This window comes from Salmo salar, chromosome 18 (assembly GCF_965601325.2).
Source record: "Salmo salar chromosome 18, fSalSal1, whole genome shotgun sequence".
Lineage (NCBI taxonomy): Eukaryota > Metazoa > Chordata > Actinopteri > Salmoniformes > Salmonidae > Salmo > Salmo salar.
The window spans coordinates 98,484,105-98,504,254 of NC_138308.1; the positions used below are offsets into that span (position 1 = coordinate 98,484,105).

General features: G+C 44.1%; 2 protein-coding genes across 5 annotated transcripts in view; both read right to left on the bottom strand.

The window, feature by feature from the left end:
- Positions 1–413: 413 nt before the first annotated feature.
- On the bottom strand, positions 414–12,260 carry anapc10 (anaphase promoting complex subunit 10). 4 transcript variants are annotated; one of them, XM_082965387.1, is made up of 6 exons: positions 12,110–12,260; positions 7,902–8,017; positions 7,495–7,585; positions 5,780–5,900; positions 918–988; positions 414–824 (listed from the first exon to the last, which is right to left on the bottom strand). In XM_082965387.1, exons 2-6 carry the CDS (start codon positions 8,014–8,016, stop codon positions 665–667), a joined length of 558 nt encoding a protein of 185 aa, XP_082821513.1. In that variant the 5' UTR covers position 8,017; positions 12,110–12,260; the 3' UTR covers positions 414–664. The 4 variants fall into 4 exon arrangements, with proteins under 4 accessions (XP_082821513.1, XP_082821515.1, XP_082821516.1 ...); XM_082965389.1 differs by having other exon boundaries at positions 446–824; positions 7,902–8,045; positions 12,110–12,236; XM_082965390.1 differs by lacking the exon at positions 12,110–12,260 and adding an exon at positions 11,757–11,870 and having other exon boundaries at positions 446–824.
- A 6,033-nt stretch (positions 12,261–18,293) lies between these two features.
- otud4 (OTU deubiquitinase 4) overlaps positions 18,294–20,150 on the bottom strand; it is a 32,559-nt gene continuing 30,702 nt past the window's right edge. Inside the window, exon 23 of the mRNA XM_082964605.1 lies at positions 18,294–19,294. Within this exon, the coding sequence (XP_082820731.1) occupies positions 18,683–19,294 (612 nt within the window). The 3' untranslated portion in view covers positions 18,294–18,682. The remainder of the gene's footprint in view (positions 19,295–20,150) is intronic.

The window sequence follows — 20,150 nt, forward strand, 5'->3', positions numbered from 1 at the left end:
CTCCTGCTGGTTAAACTGTGGTATAACACTGATTAGGCTTGGACCTATAGCTAGTAAAAGCAGACCTACGGGGGCTCAAACTCAAAAACACATTTAATTCGACAACAGACAGAGAGATACATACATTCCCAGTCAGTACAGACAAGCAGGTCTAGTCACACAGGTAGTAAACGTGTGTGTTTTTTGGGGTCTCGACAACTGCCCTTACATGGTCTCATTGAAGTCTTCAATCATCTTTACATCAGACACCAACCGAAAGAGTGACAAATCAGACTAACATGGAATTAACAACATCAACAACACAGAGAGATTGCTGCCCACACGGCACCCTATTCCCTATATTAGTGCGCTACTTTTGACAAGGGTCCATAGGAACACACGTATGGGGGGGGGGGGGGGGTCCGGTCAAAAGTAGTGCACTATATAGGGAATAGGGTGCCATTTGGGACGCAAGCCAGAGACCGTAATACGTCGAGGGGCTCCATGTAATCTAAATGAAAAGCATTTCAGGTTAACTTGAAATTAGAATAATATTTCAATTTTAAAAAACGTAACATTCCAATTCCCTTATTCGTCGACACCGTACACTTAAAGGGTTCCACCCCGGAACTCTGGAAAGTTCTAGTCGGAACCCTGAGAGGTTCCACCCGGAACCCCCGGAGTGTCACCTGATGGTGCGGTACATCATGAAGTCGACCGTGGTGCATCTTGGGAACTTGCCGATGGAGCTCTCCTCGACCGGGGTGTACACCTTGATCTGTCTCATGTGCGTGTCTCTGCCGTTCTGGTGGTTGGCTAACACCGCTATCTGGATCATGAACGTCCTGAGATATACAATACATTACAAATACATAGGACATAGAATATCATTGGTCGAAAAGCGATGTCACCTTTGAGAACAACACATATACATCTACCTGATGGGGTTGTTGACGGTGTCCAGAAGAGGGATGTGTATCCAACCACTAGGCTCTACCATCTCTAACTGCTGCAGTGGGGGAAGGAGGAGGAAGAAGAAGAGTGAGGAGGAGGAAGAGTGAAGAGATAGCATTTTTTACTTGTATCTCTGTAATAACTTGGGGGTGTTCACCAAACCCATGGTTTGGTACGTATTGCGGTTCGGTTATGGTACAGCAGAAGTCTGTCTGTTGCGACGGGGATCGTTATGTTCCCAGCGTTGTCTGTCTGTAGCGACAGGGATCGTTATGTTCCCAGCGTTGTCTGTAGCGACGGGGATCGTTACGTTCCCAGCGTTGTCTGTCTGTAGCGACGGGGATCGTTATGTTCCCAGCGTTGTCTGTCTGTAGCGACGGGGATCGTTATGTTCCCAGCGTTGTCTGTCTGTTGCGACGGGGATCATTACGTTCCCAGCGTTGTCTGTCTGTAGCGACGGGGATCATTATGTTCCCAGCGTTGTCTGTCTGTAGCGACGGGGATCATTATGTTCCCAGCGTTGTCTGTCTGTAGCGACGGGGATCATTATGTTCCCAGCGTTGTCTGTCTGTAGCGACGGGGATCATTATGTTCCCAGCGTTGTCTGTCTGTAGCGACGGGGATCGTTATGTTCCCAGCGTTGTCTGTCTGTAGCGACGGGGATCGTTATGTTCCCAGCGTTCTGTCTGTCTGTAGCGACAGGGATCGTTATGTTCCCAGCGTTGTCTGTCTGTTGCGACGGGGATCATTATGTTCCCAGCGTTGTCTGTCTGTAGCAACAGGGATCATTATGTTCCCAGCGTTGTCTGTCTGTAGCGACGGGGATCGTTATGTTCCCAGCGTTGTCTGTCTGTAGCGACGGGGATCGTTATGTTCCCAGCGTTGTCTGTCTGTAGCGACGGGGATCGTTATGTTCCCAGCGTTGTCTGTCTGTAGCGACGGGGATCGTTACGTTCCCAGCGTTGTCTGTCTGTAGCGACAGGGATCGTTACGTTCCCAGCGTTGTCTGTCTGTAGCGACAGGGATCGTTACGTTCCCAGCGTTGTCTGTAGCGACAGGGATCATTACGTTCCCAGCGTTGTCTGTCTGTAGCGACGGGGATCGTTATGTTCCCAGCGTTGTCTGTCTGTAGCGACGGGGATCGTTATGTTCCCAGCGTTGTCTGTCTGTAGCGACGGGGATCATTATGTTCCCAGCGTTGTCTGTCTGTAGCGACAGGGATCGTTACGTTCCCAGCGTTGATCCGACTGGTTAATGGATCCCACCATCTATAGAGGATCCTACTGGTTAATGGATCCCACCATCAACCATCTATAGAGGATCCTACTGGTTAATGGATCCCACCATCAACCATCTCTAGAGGATCCTACTGGTTAATAGATCCCACCATCTATAGAGGATCCTACTGGTTAATGGATCCCACCATCTATAGAGGATTCTACTGGTTAATGGATCCCACCATCTATAGAGGCTCCTACTGGTTAATGGATCCCACCATCTATAGAGGATCCTACTGGTTAATGAATCCCACCATCTATAGAGGATCCTACTGGTTAATGAATCCCACCATCTATAGAGGATCCTACTGGTTAATGGATCCCACCATCTATAGAGGATCCTACTGGTTAATGGATCCCACCATCTATAGAGGATCCTACTGGTTAATGGATCCCACCATCTATAGAGGATCCTACTGGTTAATGGATCCCACCATGTATAGAGGATCCTACTGGTTAATGGATCCCACCATGTATAGAGGATCCTACTGGTTAATGAATCCCACCATCTATAGAGGATCCTACTGGTTAATGGATCCCACCATCTATAGAGGATCCTACTGGTTAATGGATCCCACCATCAACCATCTATAGAGGATCCTACTGGTTAATGAATCCCACCATCTATAGAGGATCCTACTGGTTAATGGATCCCACCATCTATAGAGGATCCTACTGGTTAATGGATCCCACCATCTATAGAGGATCCTACTGGTTAATGGATCCCACCATCTATAGAGGATCCTACTGGTTAATGGATCCCACCATCTATAGAGGATCCTACTGGTTAATGGATCCCACCATCTATAGAGGATCCTACTGGTTAATGGATCCCACCATCTATAGAGGATCCTACTGGTTAATGAATCCCACCATCTATAGAGGATCCTACTGGTTAATGGATCCCACCATCTATAGAGGATCCTACTGGTTAATGGATCCCACCATCTATAGAGGATCCTACTGGTTAATGGATCCCACCATCTATAGAGGATCCTACTGGTTAATGGATCCCACCATCAGCCATCTATAGAGGATCCTACTGGTTAATGAATCCCACCATCTATAGAGGATCCTACTGGTTAATGGATCCCACCATCTATAGAGGATCCTACTGGTTAATGGATCCCACCATCTATATAGGATCCTACTGGTTAATGGATCCCACCATCTATAGAGGATCCTACTGGTTAATGGATCCCACCATCTATAGAGGATCCTACTGGTTAATGGATCCCACCATCAATCATCTATAGAGGATCCTACTGGTTAATGAATCCCACCATCTATAGAGGATCCTACTGGTTAATGGATCCCACCATCTATAGAGGATCCTACTGGTTAATGGATCCCACCATCTATAGAGGATCCTACTGGTTAATGGATCCCACCATCTATAGAGGATCCTACTGGTTAATGAATCCCACCATCTATAGAGGATCCTACTGGTTAATGAATCCCACCATCTATAGAGGATCCTACTGGTTAATGGATCCCACCATCTATAGAGGATCCTACTGGTTAATGGATCCCACCATCTATAGAGGATCCTACTGGTTAATGGATCCCACCATCAGCCATCTATAGAGGATCCTACTGGTTAATGAATCCCACCATCTATAGAGGATCCTACTGGTTAATGGATCCCACCATCAACCATCTATAGAGGATCCTACTGGTTAATGGATCCCACCATCTATAGAGGATCCTACTGGTTAATGAATCCCACCATCTATAGAGGATCCTACTGGTTAATGGATCCCACCATCTATAGAGGATCCTACTGGTTAATGGATCCCACCATCTATAGAGGATCCTACTGGTTAATGGATCCCACCATCTATAGAGGATCCTACTGGTTAATGGATCCCACCATCTATAGAGGATCCTACTGGTTAATGGATCCCACCATCTATAGAGGATCCTACTGGTTAATGGATCCCACCATCAGCCATCTATAGAGGATCCTACTGGTTAATGGATCCCACCATCAGCCATCTATAGAGGATCCTACTGGTTAATGGATCCCACCATCAGCCATCTATAGAGGATCCTACTGGTTAATGAATCCCACCATCAGCCATCTCTAGAGGATCCTACTGGTTAATGGATCCCACCATCAGCCATCTATAGAGGATCCTACTGGTTAATGGATCCCACCATCAACCATCTATAGAGGATCCTACTGGTTAATGAATCCCACCATCTATAGAGGATCCTACTGGTTAATGGATCCCACCATCTATAGAGGATCCTACTGGTTAATGGATCCCACCATCTATAGAGGATCCTACTGGTTAATGGATCCCACCATCTATAGAGGATCCTACTGGTTAATGAATCCCACCATCTATAGAGGATCCTACTGGTTAATGAATCCCACCATCTATAGAGGATCCTACTGGTTAATGAATCCCACCATCTATAGAGGATCCTACTGGTTAATGAATCCCACCATCTATAGAGGATCCTACTGGTTAATGGATCCCACCATCTATAGAGGATCCTACTGGTTAATGGATCCCACCATCTATAGAGGATCCTACTGGTTAATGGATCCCACCATCAGCCATCTATAGAGGATCCTACTGGTTAATGAATCCCACCATCTATAGAGGATCCTACTGGTTAATGGATCCCACCATCAACCATCTATAGAGGATCCTACTGGTTAATGGATCCCACCATCTATAGAGGATCCTACTGGTTAATGAATCCCACGATCTATAGAGGATCCTACTGGTTAATGGATCCCACCATCTATAGAGGATCCTACTGGTTAATGGATCCCACCATCAGCCATCTATAGAGGATCCTACTGGTTAATGGATCCCACCATCAGCCATGTATAGAGGATCCTACTGGTTAATGGATCCTACCATCTATAGAGGATCCTACTGGTTAATGGATCCTACCATCAGCCATCTATAGAGGATCCTACTGGTTAATGGATCCAACCATCAGCCATCTATAGAGGATCCTACTGGTTAATGGATCCCACCATCAGCCATCTATAGAGGGTCCTACTGGTTAATGGATCCCACCATCAGCCATCTCTAGACTTCCCGGCTGCGCCTCACAAAAGGATAGTTTGAAATCTCCGCCAGTTAAGATCAGAATGTTGACTACAACGTGCCCAAACACACAGACTACAATGCCCCCCAACTCTGCTTTACTCACGAGGAGATGGTATACAGCGCAGCGTAGGCATAGCCTTTAGACCGACCTAGTGCTTCTATTTAAACAATGTAATATTGGGGTTCATAGTGCCGAGGTCCCGTATCGTTAAAGCCTTAGTAATAACATCACATAACAGTTATAACATCACATAACAGTTATAACATGTACACACTGATACATATAACATCACATAACAGTTATAACATGTACACACTGATACATATAACAGTTATAACATCACAGAACAGTTATAACATGTACACACTGATACATATCACAGTTATAACATGTACACACTGATACATATCACAGTTATAACATGTAGACACTGATACATATCACAGTTATAACATGTACACACTGATACATATCACAGTTGAAGTTCTTACTCTGATCTCCTGCAGGTTGTGGAAGTTGTTTCCTACTCTGACAGAGATCTTACTGGGGGTGTAGCTCTCGTCTGACTTGTAGTCTGCATACATACACAGCATCTTCACTGTGGTCTTTCTCCTGGGGAGAGAAGACAGGAAGGAAGAGATGAATGAGGTCTTTCTCCTGGGGAGAGAAGACAGGAAGGAAGAGATGAATGAGGTCTTTCTCCTGGGGAGAGAAGACGGGAAGGAAGAGATGAATGAGGTCTTTCTCCTGGGGAGAGAAGACGGGAAGGAAGAGATGAATGAGGTCTTTCTCCTGGGGAGAGAAGACGGGAAGGAAGAGATGAATGAGGTCTTTCTCCTGGGGAGAGAAGACGGGAAGGAAGAGATGAATGAGGTCTTTCTCCTGGGGAGAGAAGACGGGAAGGAAGAGATGAATGAGGTCTTTCTCCTGGGGAGAGAAGACGGGAAGGAAGAGATGAATGAGGTCTTTCTCCTGGGGAGAGAAGACGGGAAGGAAGAGATGAATGAGGTCTTTCTCCTGGGGAGAGAAGACGGGAAGGAAGAGATGAATGAGGTCTTTCTCCTGGGGAGAGAAGACAGGAAGGAAGAGATGAATGAGGTCTTTCTCCTGGGGAGGGAAAACAGGAAGGAAGAGATGAATGAGGTCTTTCTCCTGGGGAGGGAAAACAGGAAGGAAGAGATGAATGAGGTCTTTCTCCTGGGGAGAGAAGACAGGAAGGAAGAGATGAATGAGGTCTTTCTCCTGGGGAGAGAAGACAGGAAGGAAGAGATGAATGAGGTCTTTCTCCTGGGGAGAGAAGACAGGAAGGAAGAGATGAATGAGGTCTTTCTCCTGGGGAGAGAAGACAGGAAGGAAGAGATGAATGAGGTCTTTCTCCTGGGGAGAGAAGACAGGAAGGAAGAGATGAATGAGGTCTTTCTCCTGGGGAGAGAAGACAGGAAGGAAGAGATGAATGAGGTCTTTCTCCTGGGGAGAGAAGACAGGAAGGAAGAGATGAATGAGGTCTTTCTCCTGGGGAGAGAAGACAGGAAGGAAGAGATGAATGAGGTCTTTCTCCTGGGGAGAGAAGACAGGAAGGAAGAGATGAATGAGGTCTTTCTCCTGGGGAGAGAAGACAGGAAGGAAGAGATGAATGAGGTCTTTCTCCTGGGGAGAGAAGACAGGAAGGAAGAGATGAATGAGGTCTTTCTCCTGGGGAGAGAAGACAGGAAGGAAGAGATGAATGATGTATGTTGGAGATGTCTTCATTGAGATCCTGATTGACTAATTCAGTCACAGGCAGGCAGACAGGCAGGCAGACAGGCAGGGAGAAAGGGATACAGACAGGCAGGCAGACAGGCAGGGAGAAAGGGATACAGACAGGCAGGGAGACAGACAGGCAGGCAGACAGGCAGGGAGAAAGGGATACAGACAGGCAGGGAGACAGACAGACAGGCAGGGAGACAGACAGGCAGGCAAGGAGACAGGCAGGCAGGCAAGGAGACAGGCAGGCAGACAGGGAGACAGACAAACAGGCAGACAGGCTGGCAGACAGACAGACAGACAGGCAGACAGACAGGCAGGGAGACAGGCAGGCAGGGAGACAGACAGGCAGGGAGACAGACAGGCAGGGAGACAGACAGGCAGGGAGACAGACAGGCAGGGAGACAGACAGGCAGGGAGACAGACAGGCAGGGAGACAGACAGGCAGGGAGACAGACTGTACCTGAACTGGATGTTGACTAGGTGTGGCTGGGATCCATCAGACTGCCAGTATGTCTCCAAGTTATCATCTCTCAGCTGGTCCACACCAAAACCTAGACAGGGAGGGGAACAGAGCCAGTGGAGGAGTTCACCAGTCAGCTGACTAGAGGAGCAGAGAAATAACGCCAGGGTTGAGTTCATCAGAGAGGAAGGAGAACACCAGGGTTGAGTTCATCAGAGAGGAGGGAGAACACCAGGGTTGAGTTCATCAGAGAGGAAGGAGAACGCCAGGGTTGAGTTCATCAGACAACAAACAGACTGAAACCCGGGAGAGACTGTCCTGAATTGTCCAATAACTCGTTTTCATGACCTTTTGCGTAACATTTTTGCTACAGTGTGCACTAATGAATAGAACCCAACTGAACTCACCTGGTTTACAGGAAGACAGAGACCACACCGCCTGAGAGCCGATCTCCCGGACTGTCCCGGTCCTCTCCAGCTGCTTGGGGTCAGAACCTGGTGGGGTCTTACTGGGGGTCGCCATGCTACACAACACAGGAAGGAACAAAACCACTGAAAATAGAATGAATTACATCAGAGGTTGCAGCCCCAATCGCTGTTGTCTGATCGGGTCGATGGTGGCGGCGCTGACAGCTCCTGCTAGACTGCTTCACGGTGTTAAATAGTACCTTGTTTCATCACTTCCTACGACTTATTAAAAATACTTATTATGTCGGTATTCTTATCTTGTATTAGTTATTATTAGCTGTATGGATCTAGACCTGTAAGTGTAGTTTAGTAGGATGGAAGCAGCCATAGCTGTATGGATCTGAAACAGTAAGTGTAGTTTAGTAGGATGGAAGCAGCCATAGCTGTATGGATCTGAAACAGTAAGTGTAGTTTAGTAGGATGGAAGCAGCCATAGCTGCATGGATCTAGAACTGTAAGTGTAGTTTAGTAGGATGGAGGCAGCCATAGCTGTATGGATCTGAAACAGTAAGTGTAGTTTAGTAGCATGGAGGCAGCCATAGCTGTATGGATCTAGACCTGTAAGTGTAGTTTAGTAGGATAGAGGCAGCCATAGCTGTATGGATCTGAAACCGTAAGTGTAGTTTAGTAGCATGGAAGCAGCCATAGCTGTATGGATCTGAAACAGTAAGTGTAGTTTAGTAGGATGGAAGCAGCCATAGCTGCATGGATCTAGAACTGTAAGTGTAGTTTAGTAGGATGGAGGCAGCCATAGCTGTATGGATCTGAAACAGTAAGTGTAGTTTAGTAGCATGGAGGTAGCAATAGCTGTATGGATCTGAAACAGTAAGTGTAGTTTAGTAGCATGGAGGCAGCCATGGCTGTATGGATCTGAAACAGTAAGTGTAGTTTAGTAGCATGGAGGCAGCTATAGCTGTATGGATCTGAAACAGTAAGTGTAGTTTAGTAGGATGGAGGCAGCCATAGCTGTATGGAGCTAGACCTGTAAGTGTAGTTTAGTAGGATGGAGGTAGCATAGCTGTATGGATCTGAAACAGTAAGTGTAGTTTAGTAGGATGGAGGCAGCCATAGCTGTATGGATCTAGAACTGTAAGTATGTTTTGTTATTTTTGATTGAAGTATTCTTTCTCGCTGATGAAAGGGTCCATATGTTTTGAAAGCCGTGTCGCAAGTGATGATTTACGTTCCTAAAAATGTTTTGATTGTAGTTCACGAGGCAGTCATGGGTGAACCGCAGGGAGACGGCAGAATGTCCCACAACCGCCAGGGAGACGGCAGAATGTCTCACAACCGCCAGGGAGACGGCAGAATGTCCCACAACCGCCAGGGAGACGGCAGAATGTCCCACAACCGACGGGAGACGGCGGAATAGGCGCCTAGAGTTTTCAAGCGCTAGACAAAAACCCAGATCATCAACAGCAGAGGTGCATAAATTCAAAATGTACCACACTGCTCAACACAGGATCACCAAACAGATCTAGATGATCAGAGGTAGGCTTTGATCATATTGGTCTCAGTCATGTAGCTACAGCAGAGGTACGGAGGTAAAATCATTGACGTAATGATTTGAGCTTGTAGAATAGAGAACGACGAGGACAAAGATGGCTGCCAGTTTCTACTGGATTAAGTCTTTGTGGATCTTGGGACAGTGATGTGTTGTATCTCGTATTTATGTACATCAAAGCCACAGAATGGCGCCAGAAAGAGATGATGTTTTACGGGCTCCTAACCAATTTTGCAACTTTGTGTGTTTTTTTTCACGTTGTTTGTAACTTATTTCGTACATAATGTTGCCGCCTTCTCTTGTGAGAACTTGTGAGAATTTGTCGGCGAGTGGGTAACCCGTCTCAACCATCCGACTTACTGGCCAACGTGCAATCACTGGAGAATAAACTGGATCAGCTCCATTCGACACTGTCCTACCAACGGTACATTAAAAACTGTAATATCCTATGTTTCAACGAGTCGTGGCTGAACAAGGACATGGATAATATACAGTTAGCTGGGTTTTCCGCGCATCAGCAAGAAAGAACAGCAGCCTCCGATAAGATCAGTGGGGAGGTGTGTGTCTCTTTGTCAACAACAGCTGGTGCGCGATCTCTAATATGAAGGAGATCTCGAGGTTCTGCTCACCTGAGGTAGAATACCTCATGATAAACTGTAGACCACACTATCTACCAAGAGAGTTTTCAACTATATTTTTCATAGCCGTCTATTTACCACCACAAATCGATGCTGGTACTAAGACCACACTCAACAAGCTGTATAAGGCCATAAGCAAACAAGAAATGGTCATCCAGAGGCGGTGCTCCTAGAGGCGGTGCTCTGAAAGCAGGAAAACTGAAATCCGTTTTATCTACCAACATGTCACGTGCAACCAGAAGAGGGGGGACGGGGGACGACGACGACAACTCTAGACCACCTTTACCCTGTACTCCACACAGACTCAAAGCTCTCCCTCGCCCTCCATTTGGCAAATCTGACCATAACTCTATCCTCCTGATTCCTGCTTACAAGCAAAAACGCAAACAGGAAGTGCAAGTGACGCATTCAACAAGGGAGTGGTCCAATGAAGCGGATACTAAACTACAGGACTGTTTTGCACAGACTGGAATATGTTCCGGGATTGATCCGATGGCATTAATGAGTATACCGCATCAGTATAAACTGATCACGCCTTCACGTCCCCCAGGGCATCGTGGAGCTGACAGCAGGCCTGAACAGACCCTGTCTAACTGGGAGTGTATTGCAGCCTGGAGGAGGGGGGGGGGAACAATTGTAAATGGTTTAGATAAGGAATTACGTGAATCAAGGGCTATAGCTACAGATTCACAGAATGCAGCCAATGTCAAAGCTAAATAAATGATTTCCTACCTTCAGTCGTGCTTCTACTAAAACTCCAGATCTAACTGGGTGATCAATAAATCTTGGGATTTACCTCAGTTGTTAGGTCTTAACAGGTGAATGATTACTTTTCCAATGATTTTGCTAGCTAGCCATGGCTCCACACAGAATCTAGCTTAAAAATAGTTAGCAAAATAACTTCACCAAATTGATTTCGGTAGCTAGCATCAAAACTACAACGTTAGAGTTACAAACTTAATAACAATGACTTTGACAAAAGCTTCCAAAAACGTATTACAAAGAAGAAAAAAACCTTGTTGCCATTAAAGAAAGACATTTAAACGTACCCGCCGTGACAGCTGAGCTTCTTTGGTGGACATTGCGCAAGTGGTAACCTGGTAACCCACGTCGTTACGTGATTGACAGGTGATTCCACCGCCCATGTGAGCTGTCACCAACCAACCAGTGTAGAGTATACTGGTATATGAAAATCTCATCTGATTGGTTAGAAGAAGCTGGTCCCGTCCCACCTCCAAGGGCTCCTTCTCAGTGCTTGAACGTCTACAAAGCTTTTTGTATCGGTAGGCCGCTAAAGCACTGACACAAGCCTGATCATGCGAAATTAACATGAACAGATGAACAGATGCAATTATTGCTCACAAATATTAAGTTACAAGTTTGTGAATGCGATTACAACTACAAATTCGTATTTTTCATATTCACAACTTATCAGTTACATGTTTGGGAATGTGTTTAAAAGTAGAAATATATTCAACAAAACTCAAATCATTATGTCAATGATTTTCCTCCATATTAATGTGCCACACTATTTTGAGATTATTGTGGGTCCGAAATATTTCGATCTGTTAATATTTGTGCTGCCTTGTTAACTCGTCATTGTCACGCCAAACAACATGTGACAATTATAGTTCTGAGTTATCGTTTACCTACCTTATTCATTTTTTTTTTTTTAAATGGCTTGACATTGCAATGCCGTGACCTGGATTCGAACCGATGTCCGTGCGGTCCCAACGAGAATTACTGACCACTACATGATCACGGCAAGCTACCAAGGCTTGTGGCTTACAAGTGGAGAAAGCAGAGGGCTTTTCATTGAAACCTGAAGTGACATGCGCTAGTAGTACGCAACATACAGTATCGATTACCAATGAGAGTTGGCAACATGACAATAACAAGTATCACGTCGATGACCCTTTACGCATCTCTGTCTAGTTAGCTAGCTAGCTATGTTAACAGTCACGCAAAACCATTTGTGCCAGAAAACAATAACTTTGTTATATTACCTTACTCCTATGTCGTGGTTTTTGCTTTTCGTCTTTAACTAATCGTAGATGGCATTTTGTTTAAATGAAATATTAAATTACTGCTGCTTGTTTTTGCTACTTCGAATCTCCCACTTCTCGCTCCAGGTTTTGGTCGCATGTTGATGACGACACAGGAAGTGGAGACACTTCTGTCGCACAACAATGCCTTTCTCGCGCGACCTTTTCCTTTCCGACTTCTCTCCGAGATAGAACGAAAGAGCATTTATTGATGTACTCTTTTTTCTCTTTCTGTCTCTCCCTAGTAATGAAGCTGTAAAGTTAGACCTAGACACTGATCTTGGGACAGTTATTCTCCCCTGTGGTGAGGGTTAGGGCGTGGGGTTAAACTGATCCTAGACCTGTGCTTAAGGGCAGTTTTCTCAAATGTCTTGTTATGCATCTTACATACATTGTCCATCTGTGGTACCCGTATGAGGGGTGATAAAGGCCATAAATGAACCGAAGGGGACACTGAACGCATTACAAACTCCTTGTTGAACGTGTGAACACCCAAAAAAAATTCGGATGTTTTTTTTGTCACACTTTCAGAGGTTTTATATATAAATTATAATTTTTTTAATACATTGATTGAAAAACATTCTAGACACAGGCTAGAACTTTATTTTTCATTTATTTAACTAGGCATGTCAGTTAAGAACAAATTCTTATTTACAATGATGGCCTACCGGGGAACAGTGGGTTAACTGCATTATTCAGTAATTGTAAGTCGCTCTGGATAAGAGCGTCTGCTAAATGACTTAAATGTAAATGTATTCAGGGGAGAAAGACAGATTTTTACCTCGTCAGCTCGGGGATTCGATCCAGCAACCTACCTGCCGCCCCATATCCCTTTCTATTTGTGTAACTTCCCAGCTCAGTGGGACTATTGAACTTATGTCTAATGCCTGCATGACCCGTGAAAGTCTGATTCATTTCGTTCGGTTTACTCGAGGGGCCTGCGCAGTCCCCAGACCTCAACGCAATAGAGGATCTTTGTAATGATGATGTAACGGGGTTGTTCGCAGAAATGAATGTACCGGTGTCCAATCCGCAGCAACTACGTGATGCCATCGTGTCAGCATGGACCAACATCCCTGTGGAACGGTTCCGACACCTTGTTGAATTCCTCGAAGAATTCCGGCTGTTCTGGAGGCAAAGGGGGGGTCCGACCCGGGTACTAGATGGGTGTACCTAATAAACTGTCCACTGACTGTGTGGCATACTGGTCTGCAATATACAATACAATATCACAATACAATACAATGATATTTTCCTGTTTATAAAAGAATTCCACAACGTAACTAATTAGAACTCTACTACAGAACAGCTTTTGAAACATGACTATGTTGCTAAGGAAATTCAGTCTTCACTCCAAGACTTACTGTAATAGTGAGACAAGGAAGGCTGGAACCCAAACTGACACCCTTCATAACACGGGTCAGGCTAGAGACCTTTTTCAAACCAACTAGCCAAAATCTAAAACACAACCTTACCTTAATCAAACCTTTTAACTTAATTTGAATAAATTCTGATATTAAGTATCGGTTTGCACATCAGAAAAGTCACTTGAGTCTCTCCTTCATAACACCGCATATACTACTACTAATAATAATCTCTTACATTTCTATAGCTTTTCATAGAACCTCAAGAGTTCTAGAATGCTTCAAGAGTAAAAAAAAAACAATACAAAAAAAATTCCAATATGACAGGTCAACCAGTCTTTGAAAGATGCATTCTATCACTGATGTGGAGGGTTCATGGCTTGAGCGGAGGGAGTTGGACAGAGGATGGTATGGTTATGGAGTCTTTTGATGATCTTGTAAGGCAAGTCTGGGCAAGCGATATCATGTTACATTCCAGGCACTCTAAGAGAAGCCACAGGGACTGAAAGAAAAAGGTCTACAAAATACAGCATAGATACAAGCTAACAGATTCACCTCCCGTCGATTCACCTGCGATTGATTAAATTCCCATAGATTTACCTCCCGTAGATTCATCTCCAATCGATTCTCCTCCCGTAGATTCACCTGCGATTGATTAAATTCCCGTAGATTCACCTCCCATCGATTCACCTGCCATAGATTAAATGCCCATAGATTTACCTCCCGTAGATTCATCTCCCATCGATTCAATTCCCGTAGATTCACCTCCCGTAGAAACACATCCCATAGATTCACCTCCCATAGATTAAATTCCCATAGATCACCTCCCATAGATATACCTCCCATAGATATACCTCCCATAGATTCACCTGCCGTAGATTAAATTCCCATAGATTCACCTCCCATAGATATACCTCCCATAGATTCACCTCCCATAGATTCACCTCCCATAGATATACCTCCCATAGATATACCTCCCATAGATATACCTCCCATAGATTCACCTCCCATAGATATACCTCCCATAGATATACCTCCCATAGATATACCTCCCATAGATATACCTCCCATAGATTCACCTCCCATAGATATACCTCCCATAGATTCACCTGCCGTAGATTAAATTCCCATAGATGCACCTCCCACGGCCCAAAGGAATAAAAGACTAAAGTCAACAGCAGCAGTAGTAGTTGTAGTTCTGTAGTAGTTGTAGTTCTGTAGTTCTGTTTTTTTTGTCTTATTTCTTGTTTGTTTCACAATAAAAAAATGTTTTGCATCTTTAAAGTGGTAGGCATGTTGTGTAAATCAAATGATACACCCCCGCCCCAAAAATCCATTTTAATTCCAGGTTGTAAGGCAACAAAATAGGAAAAATGGCAAGGGGGGGGTGAATACTTTCACATGACCAATAATATTTGATTTTAATATAGTGTATGTATGTACAGTGCATTGAGACTCTAAAATGGATTAAAACAATTTCCTCAATACCCCACAATAACAAAGTGAAAACAGGTTTGTCATTTGTTTTTGCTAATTTATTAAAAATATAACTTATTTACGTAAGTATTCAGACCCTTTGCGATGAGACTCAAAATGGAGCTCAAGTGCATCCTGTTTCCATTGATCATCCTTGAGATGTTTCTTCAACTTGATTGGAGTCCACCTGTGGTAAATTCAATTGATTGGACATGATTTGGAAAGGCAACACACCTGTCAATATAAGGTCCCACAGTTGACAGCGCATGTCAGAGCAAAAACCAAGCCGGGGTTGAAGGATACCAAAAAAATTTCTGCAGTATTAAAGTTCCCCAATAACACAGTGGTCTCCATTATTCTTAAATGGAAGAAGTACAAATCCACCAAGACACTTCCTGGTTCTGGCCGCCCGGCCAAACTGAGCAATCGGAGGAGAACGGCCTTGGTCAGGTAGGGGATCAAGAATCCGATGGTCACTCTGACAGTTCCTCTGTGGAGGGGTCTGAATACTTTCCTAATAAACACACAGAGTATATAAATACACATAAATACACTACCGTTCAAAAGTTTGGAAATGTTCTTGTTTTTGAAAGAAAATCACTTTTTTTTTGGCCATTAAAATAACATCAAATTGATCAGAAATACAGTGGACATTGTTAATGTTGTAAATGACTATTCAAGCTGGGAGTATCTACAATTGAAGTCAGAAGTTTACATACACCTTAGCCAAATACATTTAAACTCAGTTTTTCACAATTCCTGACATTTAATCCTAGTAAATATTCCCTGTCTTAAGTCAGTTAGGATAACCACTTTATTTTAAGAATGTGAAATGTCTGAATAATAGTAAAGACAATGATTTATTTCAGCTTTTATTACTTTCATCACATTCCCAGTGGGTCAGAAGTTTACATACACTCAATTAGTATTTGGTAGCATTGCCTTAAAATTGTTTAACTTGGGTCAAACGTTTCAGGTAACCTTCCACAAGCTTCCCACAATAAGTTGGATGAATTTTGGCCCATTCCTCCTGACAGAGCTGGTGTAACTGAGTCAGGTTTGTAGGCCTCCTTGCTCGCACACGCTTTTTCAGTTCTGCCCACAAATGTTCTATAGGATTGAGGTCAGGGCTTTGTTATGGTCACTCCAATACCTTGACTTTTTGTCCTTAAGCCATTTTGCCACAACTTTGGAAGTGTACTTGGGGTCATGGTCCATTTGGAAGACCCATTTGCGACCAAGCTTTAACTTCCTGACTGATGTCTTGAGATGTTGCTTCAATAGATCCACATCATTTTCCTTCCTCATGATGCCGTCTATTTTGTGAAGTGCATCAGTCCCTCCTGCAGCAAAGCACCCCCAGAACATGATGCTGCCACCCCCGTGCTTCACGGTTGGGATGGTGTTCTTCGGCTTGCTAGCATCCCCCTTTTTCCTCTGAACATAACGATGGTCATTATGGCCAAACTGTTCTATTTTTGTTTCATCAGACCAGAGGACATTTCTCCAAAAAAGTACGATCTTCGTCCCCATGTGCAGTTGCAAAACGTAGTCTGGCTTTTTTATGCCGGTTTTGGAGCAGTGGCTTCTTCCTTGCTGAGTGGCCTTTCAGGTTATGTCGATATAGGACTCGTTTTACTGTGGATATAGACACTTTTGTACCCGTTTCCTCCAGCATCTTCACAAGGTCCTTTGCTGCTGTTCTGGGATTGATCTGCACTTTTCGCACCAAAGTACGTTCATCTCTAGGAGACAGAACGCGTCTCCTTCCTGAGCGGTATGACGGCTGCCTGGTCCCATGGTGTTTATACTTGTGTACTATTGTTTGTACAGATGAACGTGGTACCTTCAGGCATTTGGAAATTGCTCCCAAGGATGAACCAGACTTGTGGAGGTCTACAATTCTTTTTCTGAGGTTTTGTCTGATTTATTTTGATTTTCCCGTGATGTCAAGCAAGGATGCACTGAGTTTGAAGGTAGGCCTTGAAATACATCCACAGGTACACCTCCAATTGACGTCAATTAGCCTATCAGAAGCTTCTAAAGCCATGACATCATTTTCTAGAATTTTCCAAGCTGTTTAAAGGCACAGTCAACTTACTGTATGTAAACTTCTGACCCACTGGAATTGTGATACAGTGAATTTTAAGTGAAATAATCTGTCTGTAAACAATTGTTGGAAATATTACTTGTGTCATGCACAAAGTAGATGTCCTAACCGACTTGCCAAAACTATAGTTTGTTAACAAGAAATGTGTGGAGTGGTTGAAAAACGAGTTTTAATGACTCCAACCTAAGTGTATGTAAACTTACAACTTAAACTGTATATAGGCGTACAGAGGCCCATTATCAGCAACCATCACTCCTGTGTTCCAATGGCACGTTGTGTTAGCTAATCCAAGTGTATCATTTTAAAAGGCTAATTGATCATTAGAAAACCCTTTTGCAATTATGTTAGCACAGCTGAAAACTGTTGTTCTGATTAAAGAAGCAATAAAACTGGCCTTCTTTAGACTAGTTGAGTATCTGGAGCATCAGCATTTGTGGGTTCGATTACAGGCTCAAAATGGACAGAAACAAAGAACTTTCTTCTGAAACTCGTCAGTCTATTCTTGTTCTGAGAAATGATGGCTATTCCATGCGAGAAATTGCCAAGAAACTGAAGATCTCGTACAACGCTGTGTACTACTCCTGTTACAGAACAGCGCAAACAGGGTCTAACCAGAATAGAAAGAGTGGGAGGCCCCGGTGCACAACTGAGCAAGAGGACAAGTACATTAGAGTGTCTAGTTTGAGAAACAGACGCCTCACAAGTCCTCAACTGGGCAGCTTCATTAAATAGTACCCTCAAAACACCAGTCTCAACATCAACAGTGAAGAGGCAACTTCCGGGATGCTGGACTTCTAGGCAGAGTTCCTCTGTCCAGTGCCTTTTAAAATGATAAACTTGGATTAGCTAACACAACGTGCCATTGGAACACAGGAGTGATGGTTGCTGATAATGGGCCTCTGTAAGCCTATGTAGATATTCCATTAAAAAATCTGCAGTTTCCAGCTACAATTGTCATTTACAACATTAAATGTCTACCCTGTATTTCTGATCAATGTTATGTTATTTTAAAATGGACCAAAAAAATGTACTTTTCTTAAGTACATTTAAGTGACCCCAAACTTTTGAACGGTAGCATATACACATAATCCCTATTTATTTATTCATTTATATAGGAAGCCATTTGGGACGCAGATTACTTGATCGCATCAGAAATACATTTTTTCTGAAACTGGGAAAAAAAGAAGGCAATGACTAAATACAGCAAAGTTTTATTACACGTATAGAAAATGCAAACATCTAACTGGAATAACATCTAACTATCTGTACAGGTTTAACATCTTTCAGAGGAGATAGTTTGTATCCCAAATGACACCCTATTCCCTATATAGTGCACTACTTTTGACCAGGGCCCTATGGGGGGGGGGGGGGGGGGGTGATCAATAGTGCACTAAATATGGGATACAGCCTGAGTCCAGAAGGCAACAATAACATGGAGACAGAAATTTTTTTGTCCTTTTTTTTTTTTTAAAAGACGAGTCCAACGACAGCTATATCCCCACAAACCAGACAATTAAAATACTAAATCAGAAAACAAAAAAATATATAAACAATCCCAATAAAGCAATATCAGCCAATCAAATCTCACAAATCTGTATAAGGGGGGTTCCTCAGCCCACTAGAGTAGCCTGCCTCTCTGCCATTGGATTGCTGTTGATTGTGGTGGTAGCCCCTCCCCCGACCCCTCACATTTTGTCCTTTAGAAGTGACGTTACCCTGGTAGTCTCCTCTTCCTTCCTGTCTCCTGTCCCCTCGGTCTCGCTCCCGGAAACCGTCCCTGTTATCTCTCCTCCCCACTCCTCGGTAACCTCCTACCCCGCGTCTCTCCCCCCTCCAACGGTTCCCTCTAGCGCCTCCCTCCTCGTGTCCTCCCCTCCCTCCTCCACCTCTGAAGGAGCGACTGTAGAACTTCTTTCCGTTTCTGAGCGTGGGGTCATTAGGGTCTAGCCCCTCCCCTCCCTCCCAGTCCAATGATGTTGTTTCGCCGCTCGGAGCCAGGGGCAGCGTCACTAAATATGAAGTCTCGCCCCAGCTCCGCCCCGTCGTCTCATTTGTCGTTTTCATGTTAAAATCCGCCCCCCTCTGGGTCATGGGGGCGTCGCCCGCGCCCTGCATCGCCATGCCGACGGATACATCCTTGAACATGGCCTCGGCACTTACTGTCGTCGTCAGGTGACCCTCGGGGACCCATGTGACCTGAGAGAGGGAGAGGCGTAGAGAGATTAGTAACAATAAAAAAAATCTGAAACACTATACACACACAGATGAAATCAACAACAAAATCCTTTTTAACTAAAACTTAAAGTCGATGAGGAGAACAAACGCAGCAGGTGAGGAGAATTAGGTTAAAGTTAGGAACAGGGTAAGGGTCATGACGTTGCCCTCTTTGGGTACATCGAGCACTATACCCCCCCCCCCCCCCCCTCCCTCTGCACCAGCCCTTTGCTATGTACCATACCCCTACCTCTGTCTCCTACACCCAGGCAGCTGTGGTCAGAAGAGGTCGTAAATTCCTATGAGGAACTCAGCTGACCCCCCCCCCCACTCCCCTTTTGTCTAACAAGCCGCCATGCCGGTTTAGCCCACTAGGGCACATTCTCATATAATTTCCTTGTAAACATATCTACTGTTTGTTATGCATCTGTGAATTACTTAGTTAGTAAATAAATGATTTTAAGACAACTGATGTATGGATGACTCATAGTGAAGACTGGGTTTGTGCAGATAACCAACAATTTACGACGTTTGGAATGAGATTGACGTGAGGTAAATAATAATGAATTAATTCGAAGACTAATTGATCAGATATTAAAATATCTGAAAGTTATATTAGGAAAATTATAACTTTGTAATCTGAATATTTTCCTTGGTGCCGCGACTTCCTAGTTAATTACAGTTACATGATTAATCAGTTTAATCGCGTAATAATAATAATTACAGAGAGTTATTTGATAAATAGGTCTTCAGTTTTAAATGATGCCAAAGACACGACATTAGCTAAAATGCAAACATTCTCTCCGACCATGCACCTTTTTTACAATACTTTGGCATA